Here is a 19,664-nt window from a genome sequence, read left to right on the forward strand (position 1 = left end):
AGAAAAAACCCCATGAATAAAAAATATATAAAAAATAATCGCACTTTACGCCTTTCCGTATTTATGATGGCTACGCAAACATGTCCATATTTTCGCTTGATAAACTAACCTACAACGCATCAGTAAACAAATAATTTATTTATGTAAAGTCTGTGTGAAAATTAAAGACAAACCCCGTAATATTGAAAAGAAATGAAACTAAAATAGGTATATGATTTTTTTTTTATTTCTAAATGGTTTCATGCCTTTCTTTTCAAAATCATGAAGTCTTATGAATTCGTTATAAAAAAAAATAATAATAACAATAAATGATTTGCACATACTTATTTACAACAAAATAAATCGAGAAACTCAATTGTAATATGTAAGTATAATTTATTTACCTATATATATTTACAACGGGTATTATTACGTAGGTTTTGGAGAACTCTGCAGTACTATTTAATTCATGTTTTATAAATTAGCTTGTTATGAATTCAGTCGTATTTATTTTACGTTTTGAGGCTGAAAATATTTCCAGATGGCGGGTATTATTTATACGAGGAGGAGAAGGAGGAGGAGGAGGAGGAGGAGGAAGAGGATATAATGTAAATCATACTATACGACACAATTACCAAATTTTAATTTCTCGGCGGATATCATATAGTAATTAACTGCTACTATATTGACTATAGACTTAAGTGTATTGTAATAGGTATGTAAGGTATCGTTTTTTTATTGCGAAATTCACACCCAACAAAATATAATAATAGTCGTATATAATTTTATACAAAACGGGCATATATATTTAAATATATTATTATAAAATAGCCAAAGTAAACTTATTTTTAACATGTAAACCAGCCTTAAAAAAAAGTTAATATCATATCTATAATTAAATAACTAATTTCGTCATTATTTATATCATAATCATATTACATAAACGTAAACTTTTATGGTATAACGCGTGTACATTTTATGATATATTATATATTATATTTATAAACTATGTTCTGATGCTGACATTTTACCCAACACGTGTTGTCAATTGGACATTTTTCGGATGAACAGGTACTCGGAAAACTGTTGGCCGTGTACACCGCCACTCGTGCTCGCGGCCACCGTGAAACCGGCGTTCAGCAACCGGGTGATGGCCTGCACGCTGTTGAGCTTACAATATCCATTCAACGGAAACCGGACCAGGTGTCTGGAGTCCACGGGCGTCCAGGACACAGCCGGACGTCCGGCTGAAGGCTCCAACGCTGAGTGGCCCGTTTCGGGGAACACCTCGTCCAGGACCGCGTGGTCACCAGACAACATCACCCGCTCCCCGAGGTCCGGACTCACGTGAACGGACACGCATTCGTACTGGTCTTTCGTACCGGAAAGGCTGCTGTTGGACCGGCTCGGGCCGTTTGAGTCCCAACCATTTGTCCGGTTGCATTTCATCCGGTCCCGTTTCAAGTTTTCTAACTGTTTACACATAGCTGGAACAATAAACCAATAACACTGATGACTATACATTTATGACATGGTAAATAAACAATTAACATTATTTTTCACGTAATATGCGTACAGCATACAGACGCATTACTGCATAAGTAGGTACGTATATAATATAATATTCTCAGGTTTAGGTACCGTATTACACTGCAGGTCTATATTTATTAAACCTTATATTTAACCATTCACGTAAATAATAAATATAAGTAGGTAGGTCGTAGCCCGTAGGTATACCTCATATTTCGGTATTTACTATTTACTATTTTACATATTGTGTACCTATTTATTGTACACTGTTTATCATTGTTGCTTGCAAACGCGTGGCGTTACGCGTGATAAATGGTTTTTCAGAACAATATTTCGAACCTTGATTCTATTAATGATAGGTGCCTGTATTTTTACTAATTTAATTTAATATTTATTATTTTTTCAATATTGGACAAATAATAAAGATGTATAATGTATAATATTGGTTTTTTTCTTTGATGGCCAACGATGCTACACGAGGGGACGCGTATTGGTAATGTCATTTCCCTCATGTGGCGGTTCAAAAATGAAAAATAATAAATTATGTGGTGGTGAGGGAGCAAATCACTTAGAATCCTTGTTGAACCTGTACTTTTAAATCCCTTTAATCGGGTGTATAGTAAAAAGTAGAACGTTACTAGATATTTTCCCTCTGCAGAAAGGTTAGGTAAAATGACGACAATTTGCAAATTATTTTAAAAATTTACGTTTTAAGTTAGAAATTCATGAAAAATTTTCTTTTTAATACTGATATTTTAAAATGCAATAAAAGATTCCTCATAAGTTTGTCTACCTTAATCAAAAAAAAAATGTCTACAAGAAAATCAAATTAAATTTTTATGAGCGTTTGAAATTCATATTTTTACAACATTTGATATTCACTCGATTTCTCATGTAACGATTTTCTTATTTTGTTGTAATTAAAAAACGAATGACTGTAGATCCTTTAAAATTTCACTAAATGTTTATATTAGCATTTTCTATACACCATACAAATTTGAAAATTACTTGACTCTTTTTGAGCTTTTTACTGACCATTTCAAATTTTAATTTTTTTAGTTTTTTTTCTGTAAATACCAATAAAATTTTATTTGTTGGGCCAAAAAGCGTGAAAATTTCATACAAGGCTCCTGATATATTGTTACAATAGCAATTGAAAAATATTAAAAATACACACATTTTTTTTATAATTATTTAAAGTTCAAATTTTATCAAATTTAAAATTTAATAATTATTTTGTAGTTAAAAATTTATAAATGTTCAACTTTTATAGTTAAGGATTGAAAATTTAAAACAAGGTTCCACGTAAATAGGTTATATATAAATCACATTATTCACAATAAAATCATCAAATATACTTAGTAATATCATGGGCTAACTGACCGTTTTCGCACAGAATCGTTTTTCTTATATATGATATTATATAATTGAATTCAAATTTAACATTATCCATTACAGTGGCCTACTTGTAACCTTCTGTACAGCAGAGCAACACCCACTTGCCACATTTTTTTCCTTAAGTTGCCATTACATATTATAAGAAATTAAACCTAAATGCGAATTGTTCTTTTTATCTTGTATAGCAAATTATATTTCAATATCTCTGATATTACATAGATAAGCTGTATAGGTCTAAAAATATTAATATGTATACTTTTTTTTATAACTAATACATTTAGCAATATATTGAAGTAATTTTGCTTTTAATTATCTTAAGTTGAATATAAAAGTAGGTAGTTTAATATTATACTGCTGTCACGTAACATTATTTTTATTTTCAAATGTTCTCAGCATCATTAGATAGCCTCCGGAAAAATACCAAAACCGTGAATCATGATCGATTATTATTACAAAATATTTTAATTTGTCTAATGATGTCCATATTTCAGCCCATATTGCACGAATTACGAATGTTATGAATATAATAATGGTGATGGGACAAAAACGGATTTAAAATAAATAGTATGATAGCTCGATACTGAGACAAGTATCACGCACCCGGGGGCTGTAGAAAAGACCGCGGCCACACAATATCCTTCGACCAAAAATGTACGTTCTTAACCTTGTCGTCAGACAACAGCACGTAGGTATTATCGGTATAATAGTGTCTTACTTAAATGCACAATAAACTGACTGCTTATGTGCCCAATTACCTCATTAAAGATAACAAAAAAACGTGTTTCATTAAGCATTCAAATAAGGTATGACACACTTATTAGGGCTGTAATTAGTTTTATAATATAAATTATTAGGCCGTAACGAAATAATTTATAATATACTGATTATAATAATTAATAGTATATAAGTTTACAAAATTTACAAAATTTACTTACGAGTGATTTCAAAGTATCTAGCTTCTTCTAACAATAGGTCAATATCAGTGAAATTATCGGGTAGCGAAAGCTTCGAATTCCTCATAAAGTTGAGAATATGCCTGAACATCTTGCCATCCCTGTCGATGAAATAGTGTTGTTTAAGAGAGTCTAACACTATGGGTATACTACCATTAAACAATTTAGCCAGTTTTGAATCAGGATTCCTGAAATTTAATTAATTGTAAATAAATTGTGTAGGTACGTTGTATTAATAAATATGAATGAGTCAGTTACATAAAATATGTAATAACATGTATATAATGTCACTATTAAATTGGTAAAATGTGTATTTCAATAAAAAAAAAAAATAATGTAATAATTTCCATACTTCTTGAACATAGTATAATAGCATTAGCGCTTGTAAAGAATACATACATAATATATAATATATAGGTATGTAACAATACAACGAATTCGTTTTTTTGTAGTTTCTTCGAGTGTGTGCCATGCCGTAAAATTCCTGTATAGCCATTTAATAACATGGCAATAATATTTATAGAAAAATGCTATAGTCCACGTAGATATAGTATAATATATCGGAGACTAGTAATGCACGACTTTTATGCGAGAGTAACTAGTGAAGCGTAGCGCTTTCGTGTAACGCCAATGGCGATGGCACGGCGTGCAACGCTGAAAGGACCAATCGTTAGGTAAGCCAAAAAAAAAATAAAAATAAAAATAAAAAGGAAACAGAAACCCACTCTTCTCATCACCGATTTTTATTATTACTTATTTCCCATGTCTACTCCGTGGCCTTACGCAAATGGGTATATTAAAGAGTGGTTTCATTGGATAACTAACCCAAATTTACTCAAGTATGCATGCGAATTTGTATGTATTTTTTGATGCATTAATTAAATCTAAAAAAATTATATTGAATAACTAAACCTAATTAGCTATTCTGTATTTAATATATATAAATTTCTTCTTGTCTTTGTACTGTACTATTTACCCATTTGGGATGATATAATAACAATAAATAAAAAATAAATAAATATAACAACAAACATATCACATTAAACTAACTTTGTTAGAGTATCCAGTGAGGACGTATATATGGTGCCACCGACGTCTATATGGACGGGAGCAGTATACTTAGACGCGGCTGCCACACATGGTATGCCCGCAATGATTTTGTGGTTGTAACCGGTAGTAGGCACTACCGGTGTTGGTGATGGCGAATTGCTATTGTGTGATACGGTAGGAGATGTAGCCGGAGAATTACTACGAGCAATACAAATAATAATCCAATAATATAATAATGGAATAAGGAAAAAAAAATCTATACATAAGATATAAGAAAGCAATCAAAATATACAACATTTTCAAACTATCGGTAGGTAGATATACTTATACCTAACCAAAACCTATTATAGGTAAGAATGAATCCAATTAATTTGAAATGATTTATTTTTTAATTTAAAAAGTATGCCTATTTTAGTATCGTATATAATATTTACAGTGCATATGGACTTGAATAAAACTTTTAAAATAAATAACTTTATAGTTTATACTGCAAATTGAAAATCCAATCACTTGGATTTTATTATAAATTAAAATAACAGAAAAATATTATTCCTATAAGTTTATTGTTTTACAATATTGTTGTTGGTGGTAAGTTGACTATAAATGTAAGCATTATGGTTTGTTAATGTGAATATAAAAACGAAGATTGACTACATCTTCATCAACAAAAGGTCAAATTTAAAAAACTTTATAAAACAATAAATTAAAATATTATCATATTTATTTAAAAATAATCTTATTACATTAAGTAAAAAGTAAATAGGTACTCTAGAGCGATAGGTATATTTAAAATCAAAAATTTAAATTACAAGTTTATAATTTTTTTTTTTGAAATTCATAATTTTAACACTCAAAAAAATACTTTAAAATTTAAAGAACAGAAAAATATATGCGTGTATGTTACAACTTACCATATATTTATTAGAGAGTCTATAGTATACATACTATTACTATAAATATTTATTATTTCTGAGTAAAAAGGCTATTGAATGAATAAGTTGTTTATTTACTAGTTTCTGTAATATGTTATTTATATTAATGACTGGGATGAAGGGTTGAAACTTTACCATTGACTTAGTGTTACTTTTTTATGGATTATAAACTAAGTATAATGTGCAGTATTTTTATATTTCAACGTTTAAAACTGAATATTTCAAAATGGTTTTGTTACTGTTCATCAAAAATTGAAAAATAAACATTATAACAGTAAGTATCTACCTACATAAAAAATATTATACTTAGAATAAATAATTAAAAAGGACATCTATAACTTATAATCGTACAGTTATTTAAATTACAGTCATCCATGTAGTATTTTATTTTTTTAAGCTTATTCTAATATTTATAGGTGTTTTGTATTATTGTACATAGATAAGTGGTCAATATATGTAAATGTGTATTAAGTATTGACCGAAAAGCAATAAGATATCACCATAATTAACTATTAATACACAGCCAAAGTAAATTCAACTAAAAATTTCATCATCGTGATGGCATTAATTATAGAAGCTTCTATATTTCAATACATTATATTTATCATGAACATAATATATTTCTATTAAATAAATACGAACCTGATTTTGATCTGTGCACTTGTGTATAAGGATCTGGATGAAGTGAGATCTTTAGGCTCCATTCCGTCCGCATCTCGAACCACTTCACACTTTCGTCTAAAATTATAAAAAAAAAAATTGAAACTCCTTTACTGTCTATGAGTGTTACATGTATAATTGTATACCATATTATAGGTGCATACATGATATATCACATATTATTATATGAATTATTAATTAATACAATTAACAACAAAAAACCAATATAGTCGAAAGTAACAATAAATTCTGATAAATACAAAATAAATATTGTATGTATATTATTTTGATTTTTTGAGTGTAGTATTAAAATTATTATACTAAACAATTTAATTTTAACCATGTAAAAATATCTTTATGTTTGTGCATTACAGTCGGGTAAACTGATTAAAATGTATTTCAAAATTATATTATGAAGAAGTATTCACCCACTGGTTTAAAGTCAGCTGGATCATTGTTGTTTATTATCGTATGGTGTTTAAATTTTCTATTCGGATTGAGCCAACTGCTCCTTATCGTATAATACAGCTATTTATCTATAGTGGGTCGACAATTTCGTGGGCGTCGTATATAGCGCTGAAGATGGTTCTGGTCTGTACACTAAAAATCCCTCACGATATGACGGAAAAGTGGTAAAATTATAGAATAGTAGTAAACTATACAGTATATACTAACACATAAAACATATTATACATGAAACATGTAATACATACGTGGACCACGCTTAATGTATAACTGAAAACGATAATCCAACTGTTATATTATGAAATAAATAATATAAAAATGTCATTTGGGCGAGAGGGTAACATTCACATATTATTATGAATATATATAGTTATTAGTTTATTATATATAGATTAATATCTCACTCAGACATCGTAGATTAATTTGGCAGTAACACTGGTCTGTATAATTTTTCCAAACCAGATTTGTATACACATATGTATAGTCATTGGATATTTAATGCATGCTTTACCGTGGTAAACTTGTGATTTATGATTTTGTGTTAACATCGTCAAATAAACACTATAGGTGCATTATACAATACACAATTTCCAGAGATTGAAGATAATATATAAAGTGCGATGCTTTCTTATTTGCCATATACCACGTTTGTAAACAATTCATATATAATATATTATACCTACGTAATATATGTGTCAACGTGTCTAACTATATGCGTAATGCATATAAACATATATATGCTTTTAAAGAAAGTATACATATAAAACATATAATATGTTAATATGTTAATGATCTTTGTTTGAATTTTGTCACTGGTCACCAATAATTTTGGTAAAGTATTCTAAATGTAGCCAAACCAGTATATTCATTACAAAAGAAATCGTTTTGTGAAAACATTGTAAGAGAAAATGCGACATCTTGATATTCCAGAACGAAGTAAAAATAAGGCACCTGTCTATGGTCTGTGAAAGCGTCATAATAAAGGTCAATGATATTTGTTTCGCTTCTTCATATTATCCGGACCTACCTGTTGATGATGATACCAGTTGTACCGGACGGAAGGCACGTGACATTAAACATAATAAAAAATAAACAAAACGCGACCATACCAAAATCTACTTTTTTCTCTCCATTTTTACACTGCATATAGATGGAGAGATTAATACGTAAACCAGTGCCAGTAGTAAAGTGGTTCCGTTTGTATATGTTATGTAACTAAAACATCATAAGAAAATGGCATGTATACTCTCAAATCTAAAGACTCTAAAGGTTAGATTATCTTGTAAAATTAAATAATCAATATTAAATTACTTCTAAAATTAAGTAGGTGTTTAAATGTTTAATTATTCTATAAGTAGGTAACAACAAAAACAATTTAAGTAATTTGGTTAGGAATAATATTTTATTTAGATATAATAACTAAAAAATACTATAGTTTATCTATACAAATATTTATTATTAATTGTAGGTATACGTTATTAAATTTAATTATTATGCTTATGTCCAAGAATACCTACAACTTAAAGTGTAGGTCTAAATAATAATATTATATTAAAGCCACAACCTATAACAAAACGTATTTTTAATCAAGATTGTTGAGGTATTTTATTTTTCTATTTATAGTATCTCGTGTTGGCACTAAAACAAATTATACATAGGTACTAATCACTACTCACCAATATTTAAGATATACAGGTTACTCAACACCATATAAGTAGAATTTTGGTCTCCATAGTGATGAGCACAGTTTTTCACCAAAATCAGTTGTTCAGCCTAGGAAGAATCACAACTAGTGCTCTTAGTGTATATAATTATTTATTTATTTTATTTATACGGACAATGTCTAATTTACAATATATAATAACGATAATAATAATATTTGATAGTTAATACATTTTTGAATAATTCGATATAGTAGTAAAATTAATACAAGGAATATAATAATACAATAATAATAAGAGTACAAATATAATATAAAACCTGAAAGGTGGGAGACAGAGTGGAGTGTGATACAAAATTATATTATAGAAAATTAAATAACAATCATAGGTAGATTACATTATTTAAATAGTGTATTAAAAATATGATTATTTTCGCAAGACATTAAAATATTTAAGGGATCACTTAACATGTAATTCTGAGAGAAATGTGGTATATAAAATAAATCATTATTGCGTAAATTATGAGTATTGGTTTTAAAATGTATTTGGTTTAAGTAAAAATGCATCATTAATCTCGTTGTTTAATAACTTAAAAAGAAAGTTGTAATAATTATTAATTCTACGAGTTTTTAGTGACTCTAAGTGTAAAATATTTAAAATATGTTCGTATCCTGATGGGGGGTTCTTGGTATATTAGATTTAATGCATATATGAACCGTAAGACTTTGTTTTGTATTTTTTCAAGTTGATCACTATGTCCAACACTGTCGTTTTCCCAAATTATAGGAGCATATTCAAGATTTGAGCGGATAAGAGTCATATATCGGCATTTGAAAGTGAATGGATCATTCAATGGAATTTTGAGCAATTTTGTTTTATCATACCAAAAACTGATAGGGCTTTTTTTAATTGCTAATATATGTATGTTAAATAATAGTTTTGTATTGAAAGTTATTCCTAAGTCCTTTATGACATGTGTACGTTCTAAACTATTGTCTGAAATGGAATAATTATAATAGAGTGCATTACGCTTATTTGAATATATTAAAATTTGACATTTATTGATGTTGAGTGAGAGACCATTAGAAATGCACCACTCATTACATGCAGTTAAATCTTTTTGTAGGAGTAAATTATCATCTAGGGATGAAATTGATTTATAAATGTTTGCATCATCGGCGAATAAAAGTATATTTGAATGAGTGATGGAAGATACCACATCATTAATAAACAAGTTAAAAAGAAGAGGAGAAAGATGATCTCCTCGGGGAACTCCGGAAGTTACCCTATATCGGAATATACATAATATAACATATTATATCGAATTAAAAATATACATTATTCAACTTTATTAATTCCCGCTTAGGCACTGGATGCCCTTTTCACCGGGTAGGTAATCGAAGATAAACACCGGGCATAAAAAATATGCTCCGTTGAGTAACTGTCAGTTGTATGGTTGTATGAAGTGGCCTGGGGGGGGCTAAGCCAGTGTGAATATTAGCCCCCAGAATTATTTGTATTTCATTAAGTTTATGGTGTTGCTTTTTTTATTATTATTAATTGTTTTGAAGCTCTCCATCCCAATATATTTGATCACCTTACGCCTATGATAGTGGCGTAACTAGGACCTTAGTTTAGTGGTTAATATGAGTATTAATCACTAATCACAAGTAGAACATTCGTACTTAATAAGTTATAATAAACAATTAACACAATACAAAAGTGAAAAAAAAAATGAAAACAGATCATAGATACATATTAAAATATTTTGTTGCTAATAACTATAAACCATAATTTAATCATTGATACCAATGAGATACCTAGTGTGATACTATATCTACCATAACTACGGTTGTATAAAGATAGGTCTCCAAACTACAGCTGAATTCAATATTTTTATCAGCATTCAAATTGATAAAAATATAATTTTACCAAGAAAACAACGATGACTGATTAATAAAAAAAAAAAATTGTAATATTGCATACCATAAGTCAAATGTAAGTATACTTTAGGTGGGTACACACTGGAGTATTTAGGTGTAATATAAAGCCGTAATCTAACTGTAATGCTCAAGTGTGAACTTCTAACGTATGTATTATTGTACTAAAAATGTGTAACGTAGAAAAAAAAGGTTTTGGGCCTTTGGGGGGTGATATATAACCTAAACTAATACCTAGTTACGCCACTGGTTGTATATAAATCGGGCATAAATTCAACATTTGATATCAAACTATTATCTATTACACCTATGACCTATAAATCAATACTACCATAGTTGATTTTTAAATATATTTTATAAATTACATTTCCTTGAAAACTGAATATTTTATTATTTTTATCCTCATTTTAAATTTCACTGCACATGCCTAATCAAACATGACCGGAAAGGGGCACGTACCCTTTCGGCAAGTTCTACAATTATAATGTGGATACTGACACCTTACACGCAGTTACGCATATAAAATGTTTGCTATAAAAAGTTCAAATAGTTCTGTGTTGGTAGTGCCCCATTGCCCGTATTATTATTACTTTAAAAAAATAATATTTATCAAGTTTCAACTGTCAAATATAGTAAGCAAGACGTAAATTTGATATATGTCTTAGGTACCAGAATGAATTAATTTTTGAAAAAACATGGTATTTGCATACCAATTTTCATAAAATATCTGTAATTTTTCGGTAAAAGTATGAACTACTTGTATGATAGACCTTGTATTAAATTGTCTAGCCTTAGCTATACAGTATACAGTATACACATTTAATATTTTATAAGTTTTTAACTACAAATTAACTGTGGTTTTGACGAAATTTGAACTTTAAATGCTTATAATAAATAACCATGATACCTGACTTAACCTAACCTATGTATCGTTAATATTTTAGCTATAATAAAAACTCACGTATTATATTTTTAAGCTTTTTGACCGGATAAATAAATTGTATTGACATTTATAGAAAAAAAAAATTTAATTAATCAAATACATACAAGTGAGGACGGTATAACCAAGCTGGTTACCAAACAATTTTAATAAATTTTCATTTTTTTCTCTTCAATTATTTTAATAAGCACTGAGCATTTTCAATTTCGACCTCCTAAAAGTACCAACTAGATCCAATTTGCTTCCAAAAACATACATAGGACATCAAAGCTTATGATCAGAGCATTTTTTTCTACCAGGAAAGTTGATAAGTTACAAACATTTAAAATACCTCAAATAAACGTCTGAAATTATTAGACTGGACAAAATAAAAATAAAATTGTAACTAATTTTCAAGCCCCCCCCCCCCCGCCACTGCGTGTCGTACTACAATAGTATAGGTACCTACGCTAACCTACAGTCACACCACGTACAGCAGTAAATGTTTAAGTATAAATAGTTTATCAAGTTATATGATATGAAATTATGGCTTTAATTTATTTAATTACGAAAAGATGAATTTTACAGTTTTTATTTGAACCTAACTTATAGGATGGTAGGCGAAAAAAAAGTCCAAGGAAAAAAAGCCTAGAAATATAAATATAAATGTGAACACAATATTATATGTATACGTCATGATTCATTGGGTTATAAGTTATAAGTCAAAAACATCAGTCTTAGGTATATTCATACCTACTAAAATGTATACAAAAATTACAAAACTATATTGGCCTGTAGGATATCTGAATATGTAGGTATATTGTATGTATCATAGATGCGGACTTTTCAAACAAATAAGTTTTGCTATGATATATTATATTGATATTTCATAATTATAATTTAACTATTAATTTTTTTTTGCCATCTCTAAACAAGATTATATTCGAATTTCCAATGTATATTTTAAATTCACGTGAAACTGAGATTAAAATGAAATTACTGTTGTTAACTATATTATATAGTATATACCCGGGTACATACTATATACGTATAAGTAATAACATTTTTTATTTTTCAGTTTTTCGTATTAAAAGTTAAAACGTTCATAAATAAATTAATCATGTTTCATTTCGCATTTAGATAATTAGATATATCTTTGCGTATAAAGCCATATATAAGTATAGCCGTTTAGAACGTTTAGGTACCTGTCTAACATTATCTCGAACATATAAAATAATATTATCAACAAAAACAATAATAACAATAATATTGCATTGCTTAAACGCCCCAGTCCGTTATCGTCACAGTTATAAATGCTAATGTACCTAAACATAATAATATCATAATATAATATAATATCGAAGGCGATATTCAAATAGGTATCTGTATATTATTATACCTACGTATATAGTGTGAACGGCGTATGTCGGACGATCTCGCGCGCGCGACGACGAGGGCGAAGGGGCTCGTGGGAACAATCCCGCCGAGGTGGTGTACCGTACATATTATATACATATATATATATATATATATAATATTAATATAATGATAATGATAATAATATTACGAAAAACACGTGGGAAACGAATATACGCGGGCCGTGACCACTCCGGGCGTATGGCACGAGTACCCGCCGCCGCACAATATTATGTATGGGTACGCGTAGAAGAGCACCGCGTGTACCCATAACCATATATAATATATATATATATTATTTAGTCGAGATGAATATTACACACACACAGACTCTTGCGCGCATATACCTATATGGCTGTATAAATATATGCGTTAACGTAGGTATATATATCTATTATGGAAACAGACACAAACACTCACACATACACATAGGTCCGGTCATCCCTGCCCGGGGGGGAAACGGCCGTGCGGCAGTGTGTATAGCAGTAAGCGGTGGTCGGTTGTCGGTGAGGGGGGGAGGCACCGGAGCGCGCGGTCGGCCCCGGGCACCAGCACGATTGTCGCCCCGGGTCGCGTACGACCTCATGTCACGGCACATCAAACGCGCACAAAAACATAAAATAAAAACCATACACCTACGGGCGATATTCCGAGGGAAAAAATATAAAAATAATAAACATGTGCACGTAATGATTTTCGCCTCCAGTGTGTATATACACGAACGCGCCGCGCGCGCGCGCACACACACACACACACACACACACACACAAACACACAAACACACACGTTTAAGTACGAATATTGATACATACATGATGATGCATATATATACACAAATACTCAGTACTCGGTACGCTCACACACGGGCAAAGGGCTTACGGGCGCAAGACCGCGAGACCGTTCGAGTGGTTTATTTTTTACGATTTTATTTGTGTTTGTACCTGTGTGCGTAAATCATACCTAAAATCTAACATAATATATCATATTCATTTCATTTTGTCAATGACAGAAATTCTTTCCATAAGGTCCTTATATTGTACCTATACAAAAAAATAAAAATAATTTATATACGAATACACTATATTATACAGTATAAATACATTATACGATATATCGTCCTCGCCATCCAACGGTTCTCACTCAATAGTAATTTAATAATAAAAATAATAATTATAATATATAATATAATATATGCACATGTTGTACCTACTTCGATAATTTTACCTATTCCTCCATAATGTCCGCTAATGTATGACATTATATGTGATTGTTAATTTGTAAATAGATACGCGCGCGCGCTCACATACATTATACTATATATGTGTGGGTGCACTCACGGCGCCTTCGACGAATCCAGAATCATATAATAATAATAATAATAATAATGGGTAATACATCACATCATTATGCATGTAAATTTACACGCCGACGATCACGACGACGGACACATGCACGCAACACCGACCAATTGCAGTGATCACTTGGTGTCTCATTTTCATAAAGTTTCTATACAAAACGATGTCGCATTATCGCCAACTATTAAATATATAGATTATTATTACTCACGAGTTTAGAGGTTTTTTTTAAAGAGCGGCAATAACGATTTAACCTATATATATTGAGGACTAAGACTGACGGATATCTATTAGAAAATAAAAATAGGGAATTCTGCGGTGAATTGTTTTAATAACAACTCGAGAACTTTTATAAAGTTCATAACAACTAACAGAATTTATGAAAAGTTTCTGTCATAAAATAGATGAGCCATGAGCAAAAAAAATAATTTTTCAAACTAATTTTTTCGAATATTTTAATTTACTAATACATTTTTATCCGAGATTCCCGATATTTTATTCATCGATCCAACAGCTATACAATTTCTAAATGTCTCACTAATAACTTTTTAATTAACCTCTTCATGCACGAATTAAATTGATAAGACCACTGATAACAACTGATAACAGAAAATTAAAAAAATTGTATTAAATCGAGAAATCATAGCTCAGTGTTGATCTGATGTTTGGAACGTTATACGAAACGTTACGAATATTATCGTGTAATCATTTAGGTTATGACAATAATTCTCAATTTTATACGATTTTATGAAATTATTTTCATAAGTGATAACAGTAGGGTATCATATGATACTTCGTGCATGAAGAGGTTAACAAGGAATAAATTAAACATAATATAATATTATAATATTTATATTTTAAATATAATCACTATTTGTAAGGTATTGGTATCCTGTAGCACAGAAGCAGTGTATAACCAAATTATCTCATAAATAACAATAAAATATTAAATTATAAGATTCTCAATATTCTGATAAGAATATAAGATTATTATTATTATATTATATTAGGTATAATTTGTAAAGTACCTACCGACTAGATACCTACAAAAATTCAAGATATTATAATACATATAGCCTATAGGTATACATATCTGTTATTTCTTGCACATATTTTTATGTTTTATAATATTTAATGTAAACTATATTTAGGAGATAAATATATTTTGTAATCATTATTGTTTAAATAATAACGGTCTTAATAACTTAGTCCACGGGAGAAATTTCAATAAAAAACTTTTTCAGTCTTATGACCATGAATTACTGGGGGAGACCACTCAAGCCCTCTCAAAATTACACCTATGACAAAGCATACTATTTATTTTTGGCACACCAATACATTTAAAACATAAAACTATAATTCTTCATTTTCTTAATGCTTTACGGTTACTATTGCATTACATTTTAGACCTATATCCTAAAGTGATCCTAACCTTTTTTTGTTAAATTTAATATAGTCGTTTATCTATCATATTCTTTATTCTTGAGAACGAATTATATTAGGTATAACTGTACAACGAAACATATATTTATTAAAAAAACATGCATTATTTTTAGAATTAGATTTTACTCGAGAACTTGAATGCTGTAGTGTAATAATTATTTATGTTGAAATTATAAATAATACTGTTATCGTACAATTCTTAATTAGCTACCTTTTAATAATCGGTCCGGACTCCAGGATGATTTCTTTTAGACACAACAAAAGAATGAAAATAAATGTGACTTGTAAGAATTAAAAAGATTAATTGATTAAATATTTTAACACAAACACATTGCCTAAAAAAGCATTCAAACGATTTATTTCGGGAATAATATGGTCAGTGATTTGGTAACAGAAAACGCCCGTATTGTAGTTATCCCGAGTAACTAGGTACTGAACCAGTGAACAGCACGCACAGATTACAGAAGACCGCCACGGCAAGCTAGAACCGCGCCATCTGGTGTTTTCAGTGTAGCCACTGAGCAAATTATAAAGCGTGTCATGTACTTTACTAAAACGTACTCATGTACCATTTACAACATTGTCGACATTATAATAGAATATTGTGCATTTAAAATCTTTTATGACCGTGTATTTACTTAATAAGGATTAAAGGTGCCATGGACCATGGTTCATACTTTTGAGAAAGTGAGATACCATACTCTCTCCAATTTTGCGTTCGATTGCGAGTTTGCGACTTGACTCGCGTGCTGCGACATTAGGGTTTGATTGGTTGATGAAGGGGGGGGGGGTAGCATAAGCATCACACATTTTTTTTCGATATCTTAAGATACTTGTAATATACTAATATAGAAATATATTCAAATGCTTCAAAATCAGTACCTATTCAGTACCATTGTCATTGTGGAAATTGTAAGAATCTGTGTACAAAAAAATATTAACTTTAGAGCATCTATGATCTATTAGACTAAACTTTTTTTTTTGTCAAGCTTACAGGTGTTTTAATTTTAAAAGTAATAAGTGTAAAGATTATTCAAAAAGTACAAATGTCAAAAGATAAAAAATATGAACAACTACCTACAAATTACAATAGAAAATCTAAATTTTGATTCTTATTTTTTGAAAATCGATCTATATCTAAAGAAATGTCCCGGTGAATATGCATGAAAGCAAAACTAAAACTAGACGTAAAAATAATAAGTGTTCAGTATCCATATTAAAAAAGGTGGGCAAGTGAGTGTCGCTCTGCTGTATGTTACAAGTTGGTCACTGTAATGGATTGTGTTAAATTTGAATGCAATGATAATATAAAATTGTATAAGAAAAACGATTCTGAGCGAAGAAGGTCAGTCAGCCAATGATATTATTGTGCATAAAGTAATTTATATAATATATACTATTTACGTGGAGCCTTAATTGTTTTAAATGTTCAATCCTTAGATATAAAAGTTGAACATTCACTTTCCCACCAAACAAGATATTTTTGACGAAAATTGAAGCGGTTTTACTGTCCCAAACGGTGAAAAAAAAATGAATAAAAACATTAACACACAATATTGTAAAATCAATACATTCATCGCTCCGGTCAGAATCTAAAAAAAATGTTGGACCCCAGACATTTTTTTTCAGTTAGATACTTGTTTGTAGGTACTCAAGTACTCAACCATATTTTAAGCCGTCATACAGTGGTGCAACTAGAGTTAAAATATTTGGGGTGCTAAAATTATGAATCACTATTATCACTCACATAGTCGTGGGGGGCTCAGCCCTCCACAAGACCTCAAACCCCAATATTCAATACTATCAATATTTAGATTATACTATTATTCACAATTTGTTGTTAAACAACAATTATTGTTAAATTCACACATATTTATTAATTCAAAAATTCAAAATATCTTAAAAAATTACCAAATATATTGGGAATGTTAATAAAAAATACAATTGATATTTTCAGTATACTTATCTGCTTACAAAATGTGCTATGTATACGTACAAACTACTGTTTGATTAAATAAATCAAAATTTTATAGAATATGGAAAATGTAATATTAATAATTTTAGATCGAGTATACGTATAGGTACCAATATGAAGCTACAAAATGTTATTTTATATTTTCAAATTAGAAATTTCTGCGATTGTCACGTAGCATATATTTATATTTCAAGATAGGCAGCACATTCGCCTTGCCTCGGCGATAATCAGAACGATTTTTAACCATAGTTCTAAAAATTCCGTATCTGTTCTCATATTTTTAAATGATTAAATGTCTTAATGACACTATAATATTAATAATAATTTCGGTATTCCTGAATGTAGCCGTTTTGGGTTGTAATTTGAAGTACTGTACTGAGTATATGTGATATGTCTATAACTCCCAACAAATCTCTTAAAACAATTACTAAAATAATTATAAATTTACATTTTGTTAATTAAGAATTAAGATTATAATACAATAATAATATATATCTAATCAGAATGCAAGATGAGAAAAAATTCTTAAAAGTAAAATTACAATAAGTATTAAAAATATAGATATTTGAAATTACAACGACATGTGATATGGTGGTCCTTAAAGTTAAGTGGGGAGAGGGGTGCTTAAGCACCCTCGTAGTTGCGCCACTGCCGTCGTAATGTTGAAAAGAATCGAAGGGCCCAGTGCAACAACCTGGCATGTCCACTTTTACAAAAAAAATTTTTATCGTGGTTTTTTTATGAGGAAATAAATTTACACATTTCGGTGTAACAAACTGGTATGTCCGATTATTAGATACGGAGACATAAGCAAAAATGGACTTACCAGGTTATTACATTCAGTGCAAGAACCTGGTATGTCCTTATTGTCCAGACATACAAGGTTTTTGCACCGAAACTAATTTGACCAAAAATTATAAAAATCAATTTTATGAGCAAGAAATCTGGCAAGTCCATAAATTTATCCTGTTTATAGATCATAACATTTTTTGTGTTATTATAATTGTAATTTGAATACATAAAATCAATAAAGAAAATAGACTGTTACATGTTTTCTATATAAACATAAAGTGTATAACAAATATTAAAGAATTTAAACGTTTATTTCTTCTCCTGAAAATTGTCCAAAAGTTGACATACCCGGTTGTTGTACTGGACCCTTCTTTCCGTTTTAAAATGATTCACAGCAACAAACATTGAAATAATTACTCCGAACACGACAGTCATCAAAAATATAGGATAAGAAATCAACCAAATTAGAATTATAAAATATAGTGAACCTTAGAGTCTATCGGAAAACCACGTACCTACCTACGTAGTACGTACTGGAGTACAACACGAAAATTTAAAATGACGACTAACGAGTAACGTCGTAACGAGAATATACAATTAAACGATATCGAGTACCTACACTAATATAACATTATATTATATACCTACATTAAGTTATTAACTAACTGACCACTTGCACTTCATTTGCCGTTAGAAATGCTAACTGTATATTATGATTCAAACTTAGTTTAATTCGTTATCTAATATTCTGTGTAATGGTGTATACAATATTGTTTACTATTTCTATTATTTAACCTGTAACCAATAATGACAATTATTTATAAACAAAAAAATTTAAAATTCAGGGAAGTGGATGTCGCTCTGCTGTACAGTAGATTACAAGTGGGTCATTGTATAATGGATTGTATTAGACTTGAATCCAATGATATAATATCATTGTATAAGAAAAACGATTCTGAGGCGAGACGGTTTGTTAGTCTGGATATTTTGTATTGTTATTATTTATTTTATCATGTAATTTGAATTAATATTATAATATTACAATTTTTTATTCGTTTCTATAATAGTGATAAACAAAGGATCACACAACACAAAAAATAAGTTTTTTTTATTTGAAAGAATGTTCAATTCTAAGGATAATGGTATAGGTTTTACGTTTATACTCACATTATTCAATAAGTTATGAGCAATTGAAA

The 19,664-nt window shown here is 29.5% G+C and overlaps 1 protein-coding gene across 1 annotated transcript; it reads right to left on the bottom strand.

The window, feature by feature from the left end:
• Positions 1-643: 643 nt before the first annotated feature.
• On the bottom strand, positions 644-16,144 carry LOC100162172 (BTB/POZ domain-containing protein kctd15). Its single transcript, XM_001949805.5, has 5 exons — positions 15,913-16,144; positions 6,485-6,580; positions 4,911-5,108; positions 3,843-4,048; positions 644-1,466 (listed from the first exon to the last, which is right to left on the bottom strand). Exons 2-5 carry the CDS (start codon positions 6,544-6,546, stop codon positions 1,024-1,026), a joined length of 909 nt encoding a protein of 302 aa, XP_001949840.1. The 5' UTR covers positions 6,547-6,580; positions 15,913-16,144; the 3' UTR covers positions 644-1,023.
• Positions 16,145-19,664: the final 3,520 nt, after the last annotated feature.

The sequence above is a fragment of the Acyrthosiphon pisum genome, chromosome A2 (genome assembly GCF_005508785.2).
Source record: "Acyrthosiphon pisum isolate AL4f chromosome A2, pea_aphid_22Mar2018_4r6ur, whole genome shotgun sequence".
Lineage (NCBI taxonomy): Eukaryota > Metazoa > Arthropoda > Insecta > Hemiptera > Aphididae > Acyrthosiphon > Acyrthosiphon pisum.

Excerpts from the sequence above, each read along its gene's own strand:
- LOC100162172 (XM_001949805.5), bottom strand. The coding sequence starts at position 6,546 with ATGGAGCCTAAAGATCTCACTTCATCCAGATCCTTATACACAAGTGCA. Across the intron at positions 5,109-6,484 it reads AGTGCACAGATCAAAATCAG|TAATTCTCCGGCTACATCTC; the intron begins GTTCGTATTTAT and ends TATTGCTCGTAG. Across the intron at positions 4,049-4,910 it reads TCACTGGATACTCTAACAAA|GAATCCTGATTCAAAACTGG; the intron begins GTTAGTTTAATG and ends ATTAAATTTCAG.